The sequence below is a fragment of the Mastomys coucha genome, unplaced genomic scaffold (genome assembly GCF_008632895.1).
Source record: "Mastomys coucha isolate ucsf_1 unplaced genomic scaffold, UCSF_Mcou_1 pScaffold14, whole genome shotgun sequence".
NCBI classification, from domain to species: Eukaryota; Metazoa; Chordata; class Mammalia; order Rodentia; family Muridae; genus Mastomys; species Mastomys coucha.
The window spans coordinates 113,390,959-113,401,974 of NW_022196896.1; the positions used below are offsets into that span (position 1 = coordinate 113,390,959).

The window sequence follows — 11,016 nt, forward strand, 5'->3', positions numbered from 1 at the left end:
CCCTCCCTCCCTTCTTTTTTTGGGGGGGGGGTGGGGATAGGGTTTTTGCCCAGCCTCCCAAAACTAGCTCTGTAGACCAGGCTGGCCTTAAACTCACAGAGCTCCCTCCTGCCTTTGCCTCCCAAGTGCTGGTATTTCAAGGGTGAGCCACCACCATACCCAGTAGCAATCTGATTCTTCTTCTTTTTTTTTTAATTTATTTATTTACATCTCAAATGCTGTCCTCCCCATCCCTCCTCCATCCCCTTCTCTTTCAACTCTGAGAGGATGGCCCCTCCCTGGGTGTCCCCTCCCTGGGTGTCCCACACCTTGGTGCATCAGGTCTGCAGGATTAGGTGTGAAGTCTGATTCTTAACTTGTAAATGGGCCCTTATCAGAACTGTTTGTTCAGGTAGGCTGGGAGAGAGCAGACATTCTAACCTGGTCTTGGGAGGCCAGTCCAGCTGCTTTGGAGCATACTTTGATCTTGTTTTTCTTGTGCACAGTATTGGAGACGGAACCCTGGGGACTCTCCCTTGGTAAGCAATTGCTTTTTCACTGAACTCTAGCCCCTCATACTTTGAGAGAAACGGAGAGACAGTAATTTAAGCTGGGCATGGGTACACGCCTGGAATCCTAGTATTTAGGAGGCAGAAGCAGCAGGATCTGGAGTTCATGTCCACAGCTTCAGTTGCATAGTGATTTGAGACCAGTTTGAGTTTTATGAACTCATACCAGAAAAACAAGACTAGAAAGGAGGGGGGAGGTACAAAAGGGGGAAAGGGAGAGGGAGAGGGAGGATTGATTGAGATTGATCAGAATTTAGCTCTAAGTGTGGGACTTATTCTGGAAGAAGGACAGAAGCAGTGGTATGTGGTAGCCACTTAGAAATGAGAGTATTCTTACTTAAAAAAATTAAAAATTATTATATGTGTGTGTATGTGTGTGTTATGGAGGTTGGGGATGTGCCACAGAACACATGTAGTGGTCTGAGGACAACTTGTGGGAGTCGGTTCTCTTCTTCTACCTTGTTAGTCCTAGAGATTGAGCTCAGGTTGTCAGGCTTGGGAGCAAGCGCCTTTACCTTCTGAGCTATCTATCTCACTGGCTCTGATTCTTCTTTTAGCTTTGATGCTATTTGAGTCTAGACACAGGAAATACAGGGCTAAGAGTGAGTGACATGGCATAGTTCAGTGAAGAGAGTGGCTTGAGATGAAATCTGGTCCACGTGTTGTGGCTTGGACCCTGTCGACACCAGCATTCAGTACTGGGTAGAGTGGGCAGTGACCTTTGTTAGATAGAAGTGCACCGGGCTGCTCATTTATACCAGGGCATTAGCATGGCTGCTGTAGCACTAGGCATTTGAGTCAGAAACAAGGAGGGAGGGGCTTGAAGCTGCTTGTGTTCCCTTATTCCAGAGACAGGTGAGTCATCTCCCTACATCAGCTCTGTGACTTTGACCAGGATGGAGGAAATGGTGGTGAGCAGTGGTGAAGGCCCCTGTAACATTCCCGTGTCACTGAGATCTTGTTAGCAATGCTAGGAGATAATGTGCTTGATTGTGCTGGTGGGTATTTGCTGTGAACACCAGATGAAGGACAGACCCCTAAGCAGCGCGTAGGGATTTGGGCGTCACTTCTTTTGGCTCTTTTCTGGTTCATTCCTTCCTCACTCGCATCTCCCTTCCTCTTACTAAAAGCTTCTATGGACTAGAGGCTTGAGAATATGGTCACTTTTAATACTGGTGCTGCTGGAGAGAAACCAGGGCATTGGCAAAGGTGAAATTGGGTTCTCTTTGGTAAGAACCTAAAGCTGTTGACACTTTCCCAAGTTGGTTTTTTGGAAGTCTTTAGAAAAAAAGTATGTAGTGTTGCTCTTAACACATTGACAATGTCATATGTACCTGGGTCCTGGCTTTGTGAGTTGATAATTCTCCAGGATGGTGGCTGTCCAGGTGTGCCTTAGTTTACACTCTTGCCATCAGGCACTCAGTGTAAAATGTTGTATGTGTCCCTAGTTGTGCATTTCCTTAGTGTCCCAGTAGACACGATTAGACCAGGTAGGGGTGCACATAGCTCTGAAGCACATGGACTTGTTTATGGTATTGGAGCAGAGGAAGTTGCTACATTGTGGATGTCCATGTTTGTGTAGGGGCATGTGTGTGGTTGTGTACAAGGAAGCCAGAAGACAACTTTGAATATTGTGCCTCAGGCATCTTATTTTTTTGATATAGGGTCTCTCACTAGGACCTGAGCTTCACAGATTAGGCTAATTTGGCTGGCCAGGAGCTCTGGGGAATCACCCACTCTCTACCTCCCCAGTGTTTCTATTACAAATGTGAACCACCACTTCAGACTTTCTACGTGGGCTGTGTGGTTTGAACTTGGGTCCTTGTATTAGCAACCACTTTACTGACTGGTCATTCTCTCCAGATACCCTCTTACTTTCTTTCTCTGCCTGACTCTCATATGTGTGTGTGTGTGTGTGTGTGTGTGTGTGTACATATATATGTATATGTATATATATTTATATATTTAAAAATTTTAAGTGTGTATGTGTGTGTGTGCACATGTGTGTGCGCGTGCACCTGCATGTGAGTGAGGTGCCCCTGGAGGCCAGAGACATCTGATCTCCCAGGCAGTTGTGAGCTGCTTGATGTGGGTACTGGGAACTAAACTCTGGTCCTCTGCAAGAATAGTACCTGCTCTTAACTTCTGAGCCATCATTTTAGTCCTGTCTCTCTCTCTCTCTCTCTCTCTCTCTCTCTTTTTTTTTTTTTTTTTTTTTTTTTGGTTTTTCGAGACAGGGTTTCTCTGTATAGTCCTGGAACTCACTCTGTAGACCAGGCTGGCCTCGAACTCAGAAATACGCCTGCCTCTGCCTCCCAAGTGCTGGGATTAAAGGCATGTGCCACCACTGCTGGGCTCCGTCTTATATTTTTAAAGTGAGCTTCTGAGTCTCCTCTCCCTGATGTGGGCCATGTGACCTATGTGACAACAGCCAAGCAGTGATATGTTTACTTTGCCACTCCTGTTGGGTTCTGTCTGTACACTAAGGAACAACTTTGAGTATCTCAGGTTCATGTGCTCTGACCTCTTTAAATATGTCTGCAGAGGGACCTTGCTCACACACTCTATGCCCTCAGACCCTATTGAATACCTCTTTGCTCTGTGGCCTGAACTGTTGTTTGCTCTGTGTCTGTGTTTGAAGAAGAGAGGCAGGAAAGAAAATCCATTGCTGAATCCCTCCCTGTGCCTGCCCCTTACTCTCACTGACTCTCGGATGGGGGGGGGGGGGTCTGTCAGGTAGGCAAGCAGCATTTTCTTTCTGTGCCTCTTGCAGGCTTCCATTGCAAAATCCAGCATGTGATTTTAGGGTTTAGCACTTTTAAAAGTTAATTGTCTTGGACTGAATGTTTAAAAATATCCTGTGGCATATTTGTAGTACTCAGAGCACGAATCAGAAGACAAATGCAGTTTCTGAGAACGCTTCAAAGAAATAACTGGTTTTTATCTTTCTCCATCCTTTTCCGTTGCAAACCCACCAGGGTCTCCTTCTGAGCATGCTTGTTCTATAAATAGAACAGCAGGTCTCTTTGGGCAGCCCAAGCTTGCAGGCTCTGGTCTACTTACTGAAACATATTTTTGTGACTGTGTGTGTTTGTCTGTGTATATGGGTGATGATGTAGATTGTGTTTTAATTTTGCTTTTTTATCCTCTTTTGTATGAAAAACTAGCAGCAGATACAAAAATACTTTTGTATCTCTTTAATGATAATTTGTAACTTTTCTGGGTTGGCCTATTGGTTTTTTGGCTTTATTTTTATTTTAAAATTTGCACTTAGGAAAGAAATGGAAGCAATTTGTTCCCCTTCCAAGGTAAGGAAGCTGAATTGGGTGAGGAGGATCTCGAAGTGAGTTCTTTAACATCCACAGGAGAGGCACTCTCTGTGTGCTTCAGGCATGCATGGATGGGTATGTACAGATGTATTTAACAAGAATGCCACCTGTGCAAGCTTGGACCTGGAAAAAGGGTACTCAGAATCAAAGCCAGTTATAGCTCTTCCATACTGCAGATTGGCTTGTGTCCTGGCCTTAGGTCCTGTTCTGCTGTAGTGCATGCTAGTGATGGTGGCTGGATGTGCTTCTTCTTGGATTGTGGCATCATGCTATGATTCCCTTGATATTTTCTAACTGCCTGGGGAATAGGATAAGTGATACCTTCAGAAGTAAGAGGTGAAGGTAGATATTATAGCTGTACTCATCAGCAGTTTAGTCTCAAGAAGGCATCTGGTATAGTACCAGAGTACATTCTTGTGAGCCTGTGAATAAGTTTGGGCACATGCATCCCGTCAAGCCTAGAAGGTGCCCAAGGAAGATTACTTATTTCAGGAGGAGGAGAGAAAATCTCAGGCACCATGTAATGGCCTGTGTTCTGCTGGGCTGTGGGCGCCAAACCTGGCTCTGTGTGTTTAGGGGTGAAGGAGCTGGGGTTTGGTTTACTATTTCTCTTTCTACCTTTCTTCCCTGAGATACAGGATGGTGGAAACTTAGTTACACAGTGTGCTGTCTTTTTATTTTGGCACATTTGGATTATCCAAAGTTTCTGTGTCCTGTTTACTCTGGTTTTATGTTAGGAAATTTAAACTATCCTTAAATGCCAGGTGGTGATGGTGGTGCATGTTTTTAATCCCAGCACTTGGAAGGCAGAGGCAGGTGGATCTCGTGAGTTCCAGGCCAGTCTAGTGTACAGAGTAAGTCCCAGGACAGCCAGGGCTACACAGAGAAACCCTGTCCCAAAAAACTAAGAAAACCCATCTCGGAAAACTTTAAAAAAAAAATTCAAATGTCTAGGTGCTTCATACATAAACTATTTTAAAAGTTGTTTAAAGGGCAAAACTGTATAAACTATAATATAAAGGAAGTGCTGAATATGGAGTTGAGTTCTTAGTCTTCTGGATATTATTTATTGTTATTTTTTTTTTTTTTTGCAGTGCTGGGGATGGAACCCTGGGCCTTGAGTGCTAGACAAACAATCTATACTGAGCTATACCAGGCCTGTTATTAGTGTTGACTGCATTGATGACTCGGCATGAGTGGTTCAGGGCACCATTCCTTGAGCATTTGATTTCCAAGTAGTAAGTTGGGATCAGTGTTCACTGGGAGCCAAGTACATGGGACCATGCTATGACTTGCTATTATCTGAGCAGGGGAAGTTCTCGAGGGAGAAGGAAATATTTCCTGTAGTATAATGGGCTTGTCAGTATCATGGGGATGGGGGAGTGTGGAGTAGGGAGGATAGAGATGAATGTCAGATGCCTATGCTGACCTCAGAACCATGCATAGGGCTGTGTAGAACACAGGCCAAGAGCCATACTGAAACTCAAAGCAGTGGATGTGAACAGTTTTGGCAACAAGATCCTGAGAAATGGCAGGAGGCCAGAGAACATGAAGGCAGGGCCAAGAATAGCTGAAAAATACCAAGTGCTGAAGCTGGAGAATGCACTAGTCTTTGTTGTCTCTAGCTCCTGCTTCCTGGAGTCCCTCGAACCTCAGTTTCCCCTTTGCTAATCTGTTGGGCATAGTTAGGAAACACCTTGGGTCTCTAAGGCATGGTCTGTTAGAGAAATGGTATGCCCTTTGCCTCTTCTTTGGCAGCACAGTGCTTATAAGGCCAGTGTTGAGGTCAAGGTCTGTGAGAGCATAAGAAGTGTTCTTCTGGTAGGCTGCTTGGTCCCTGAGGGGCACACTTTGTTCATCAGTCACGACAGGCTGTTTCAGGGAGATGAGCACCTCAGAAATGCAAGCTCACAGTGTGCTTCTGTGCTTTCAGACCATCCTCAAAGAGGGCATGCTGACTAAACAGAACAACTCGTTCCAGCGATCCAAGAGGAGGTACTTTAAGCTTCGAGGGCGAACGCTCTACTATGCTAAAACTGCAAAGGTGAGGCACCGTTGGAGGACCACATCAGGAGCCACATTTAGGAGCTCAGTACTCATGCACAGGATAAATACTTGCATGCCAGTTATTTCTAGGTAGGCTTGTTTGTTGTTTGTTCGTTTGTTTGGTTTGGTCATGTTGGAATTGAACACAGGGCCTTGGATGTGGTATTCAGAGTCTATCACTGAACTACAGCCCCATCTCATCTGGCTTGTAATAAATAGTAGGTGTCAGATTTTATTTGTCACTAAGCATACTTTATTTCTCATAAAAATTATTTCTGTTCATTTTTCCTTTCTTTAAAAATGGAAAATGATCACAGAACTAACTATATTACAGTTAGTTTCCTTTTAGAAAGATGGGAACCACAGGCTCATGAATCTTTTATTATGAGCTAAGAGCTACTCTGGTCATTGGGCATCTTAGTGTGTGAACAGAAATATGCAGGTCTTTATCTCTAGGCTTCCCAGCAGCTAGGCCTGGGTGGTAAGTTCCCAGCTGTGTTAAGACTCAAAGCTGGACTCCTCAGGCAGGTGTCAGAGGAGCATCTGGGATGTTGCTGCTCTGAATGTGCTCTCAGTCTTCAGGTCCCAGTGTGCAGGCTGGCAGGCCTAACATGTCTCAGTGTTGGTGGCAGTTCTAATACTTGGGCATTAAGAAAAGTCTGGAATGATAAGCATCCCTAGAGAGTTAGTGTACTGAAATTAGAATGGAGCAATGAAGGCAACATGGTTAGAAAGGGTTCTGACCACAGCCATGGCTATTTTAGTCCTATTGCTGGGGCCAGGGAGAGTTTGCTTAATTGTTAGTCTTTCTTTCAGGGTTTCCAGAGAGAGAGAGACATCTTAGAATAGAGGAAACAGTGAAATAAACAGTAGGTAGGGGCAGTAGCTTGGGCCTTAGTGGGGAGAGGAGTAGAGGGAGTCCCTAGATCTGGCTGGAGTCTCCAGGACTAAATTCCTCATGCTCCATTCCTTTGCTTTCTCTATGGCTGCATGGGTTTATTCTTATAAGGTCTGTCTCTTGTCCCTACAGTCTTTGTTTTAGTTGGAACTTTTCTCCAAATGTGTTTGCTAGAGAAACCCAAACTAGAGGGATCCTCTAACTCTGGATCCTGACTGGCTGTCTCACATCTAAAGGGAAGCACAAGAAAGAAAGGTCAGCATTGTTGTATCCACTGATGAACTGTGTGGCATGAAAGCCACAGACTGACTACCTTTGGGAGAGGCAGGCTGGCAGGCAGGTGGTCGCATGTATTTCGAATAGTATGTTGAGGTTTCAAGGAACCGGGGCTTGTAGGGGTAGATAGGGAGAATGTGGGCAGCACCACCCGTGCTTGCATGTGCTTGCCCTGGCTTGCCTGAAACCCTCTCTTTGCATCTTTCTCCAGTCGATTATATTTGATGAGGTAGACCTGACTGATGCCAGCGTGGCAGAATCCAGCACCAAAAATGTCAACAACAGTTTCACGGTAAGATTCTAAGCCACACCCTTACCCTTCTCCAAGGTTGCTTTTCTTTTTCGTTGGAATGTGGCATGAAGTACTTCAGAGTTTCTTATCCCCTTCCTAATTGGAGTGGTTTCTGGTAAATGTTGAATTTCATGCTGAAAGCAGTACTGTGGCTGGAGAATAATCAGAATTTGGTAATGTAAGCACAAAGCAAGAAGGTCCAGATGAAAACTGTTTTAACATGTAGCTGCTTATACACTAACATTTTTGTACAGAGGCTTGCTTGCTCCTTTCTCTTTCTTTTTCTCTCTCCCTCCTTCTTTTTCTTTGTTTGGTTTTTGAGGCAGGGTCACTCTATATAGGTCTGGTTTCCCTGGAACTAGCTGTTCCAGGCTATCATTGAATTCGCAGAGAACTGCCTGTCTCAGCTTCCCAGTACTGGGATTAAAGATGTATAAAGGGTTACATCACCACACCTGGCTTATTTTTGTGATAATTTGGGAAAACCAGAAAAGCTTATATTAAGAGAATTGAAAAGCAACTCTAATTTGCTCTCTCATAACATAGAATATTAGTATTTTGATATACTTTTTTTTTTGTTCTTTATTTAATGCATTTGAACTCTTTCCTTTCCAAATCTGTAACAGTTATGTAGTGCTTTTTATTTATTTTATTTTTCCAAAAGTTCTAAGACCTCAGAGGAAGCCAGCTGCTCACTCTGGTGTCATCTTTGTTCAGTCTTTTCCTGCGTTCTTCTTGGAATTAGACTGATAATTTTCTTTCACTTGTTTTTTTCTCTTGAAAACTTTCTTGAAAACTTTTGGTGACTCTTCTCTCACAGTTGATCTAAATGTGCATATTATTTATTATGTTTTCTTGTAAGACTATGACAAGCTGTTAGCAGTATAAGGATTCACTCTAGTGGTGACATTGGATCCTTTAAGGCATCTCTTTTTTTTTTCAAGACAGCCTTTCTCTATGTAGCCCTAGCTGTCCTGGAACTCACTCTGTAGACCAGGCTGGCCTCGAACTCAGAAATCTGCCTGCCTCTGCCTCCCAAGTGCTGGGATTAAAGGCGTGCGCCACCACCGCCCAGCTAAGGCATCTATTTCTATTACTAAGCTAGCTCATATACACAGAAAGTATTTGCCCCCTACTTTCTCAGATTATTCCTTTATAACTCAGTGAAGGTGGGTACCATCCTCATGTTAAGAGAATGAAGATTTTGGGTAGGTGTTGGTTTGGCATCATTTTAGGTGTGGAAGAATTGTTGATGCTTGTGTTAGACCCTCTGTATTTTCCGTTGGTGTAATTGCTGCAGGCTTTACCTGTTGTTATATAACTAGCTGGGCTTTCCTTATGGCCCCTTTATTTCCACTGTCCTTAGAGTGTTTGTGCTTTCTCTCCATTAGTTTTGTTGTTTACTCACTGACTGGGAAAAGCATTTAAACCATGTAGGTCCCAACCTTTTAAATGTTGCAATCCTTTAATATAGTTCCTCATGTTGTGGTGACCCCTGACCATTAAATTACTTCATAACAGTAATTTTGCTACTATTATGAGTTGTAAAATGTAATGTAAATGCCTGATATGTAAGATATCTGACTTGTGACCCTCAGAGGGGTCATGACCCACAGTTTGAGAACCGATAATATAGGTGAGCTGTTCTTGGACTTGTGGGGTTTTTCCCTCCTTGAGGGATCTTTTGTAGTTCAGGCTAGCCTGGATTTGATAAGTAGCCAAGACCAACTGTAAACAGCTGACCCTTCTGCCCCTACCCACCCAGCTTAGCTGATATTATAGCCATTCACTATTTTGCCTGGCTCGATGTGATTTATTAACTTTTTGTTTTGTTTTCAAGACAGGGTTTCTTTGTTCTAGAACTAGTTCTGTAGACCAGGCTGGCTTTGAACTCACAGAGAGCCATCTGCCTCTGCCTTTCAAGTGTTGGGATTAAAGGCGTGTGCCGCCATGGCTCAGTGATTCATTTACTTTTTAATTTTATTTTCTGTAATACTGGGAATTGACCCAGTGGCTTTGTGCATGCTAGGTAAGTGCTCTACCACTCACTGAACTATATCCCAAGACTCTTTTAGAGGTTTTTTAAAGTTATTTTTTATTTTATATGTGTGTGTGAGTGCCTATGCATACATATGTGTTCCATGTCTATGCTTAGTGGACATCAGATCGCTAGAGATTGGAGTTCCAGGTGTTTGTGAATTGCCTTTGTAGGTACTGGAGATGGAGTCTGGGTTTTCTTAAGAAGTAAGTGCTTATAACTGCTGAGACATCTTCCCAGTCCCTTTTTGGAGGTTTTTTTTTTTTTGGTTTTTCAAGACAGGGTTTCTCTGTATAGCCCTGGCTGTCCTGGAACTCACTCTGTAGACCAGGCTGATGTCAAACTCAGAAATCTACCTGCCTCTGCCTCCCAAGTGCTGGGATTAAAGGCGTGCACCACCACTGCCTGGCCCTTTTTGGAGTTTTTAATAGGACCACTTGGCCCCCATTTAGCCTGAGACTTACTTTGCAGCCTAGGCTAGCCTTAGTCTTCTGATGCTCCTGCCTCAGCATTTTGGGTGCTGAGATGTTGGATATTTGATATCACACCTGGTTTATGCCATTGTCTTCTTCCTTCTCCTCCTCCTCTTCCTCCTCTTCTTCCTCTTCCTCTTCTTCCTCCTCTTCCTCCTCTTTCTTTTCCTCTTCTTCCTCCTCCTAAACCAGCTATTTATTTTTATTTCTCTGTGTGTATGTGTGTCTGTCTGTGTGGGCTTGTGCATACCTTGTGCATGCAGTACTCACAGAGGCCAGAAGAGAGTCCCCATATTTCCTGGAACTGGAGTGAAGGTGGCAGTAAGTTGCCTGCCATGGAGCTCAGGTTCTCTGAAAGAACAGTACATTCTCCTAACTGCTGAGCCACCTTTCCAGCCTTTACAATTATTTTATTTTGTTCTTAATTATGTGCATATGTGTGCAGGTACCAGAAGAGGCCAGAAGAATTGGATTCCTCCTGGAGCTAGAGATCTAGGTGGTTGTGAGCTGTGTCATTGTGGGTGCTAAGAACTGAACATCCTCTGCAAAGCAGTCCATTTAACCACTGAGACAGCTCTTAGCCCCTTGTGCTGTGTGCATGTGTCATCTATCAGTGATCTCCGTGTGTGTGTGTGTGTGTCTGATCTATCTGAGATAGGGTATTGATATATAGCTTAAACTAGCCCATAACTGGTGATTTTTTTCAGCTGTAGCTTCCAAGTGCTGAAATACAATGATCCACCACACCTGGCTTGTGTTTTGGTTTTCATTTATTTAAAGATATATTTAAAAATTTTAAAAATGTGTTTGTGTGTGTTTACAGTGGAATGTATGAGGTTGTCAGAAGACAACTTTGAGGAGAGTCAGCTCTCTCCTTCCATTGTTGATTTTGGGAATGACATTCATTCAGGTTGTCAGGTTTGGTGGCTGAGCTATCTCACTGGTCCTGACTTATCAAGGTTTCGAAATCCCAATTTTGTTTTGTTTTTAATTTACTCAGTGCATTTATTTTAGAGTCTGTGTCAGAATATTCAGGTATCACTGGGTGGTGGTGGCACATGCCTTTAGTCCCAGCACTTGGGAGGCAGAGGCAGGCAGATTTCTGAGTTCAAGGCC

At 43.7% G+C, this 11,016-nt stretch overlaps 1 protein-coding gene across 3 annotated transcripts in view; it reads left to right on the plus strand.

The window, feature by feature from the left end:
- Dgkd (diacylglycerol kinase delta) overlaps window positions 1–11,016 on the plus strand; it is a 93,254-nt gene that overhangs the window by 19,996 nt on the left and 62,242 nt on the right. For 2 of the 3 annotated variants that reach the window (XM_031368327.1, XM_031368328.1), the window contains exons 2-3: window positions 5,811–5,921; window positions 7,309–7,389. In XM_031368327.1, coding sequence (XP_031224187.1) covers window positions 5,811–5,921; window positions 7,309–7,389 — 192 coding nt within the window. Of the gene's footprint in view, window positions 1–5,810; window positions 6,014–7,308; window positions 7,390–11,016 lie in introns of those variants that run through there. The other variant, XM_031368329.1, reaches the window with a different exon arrangement.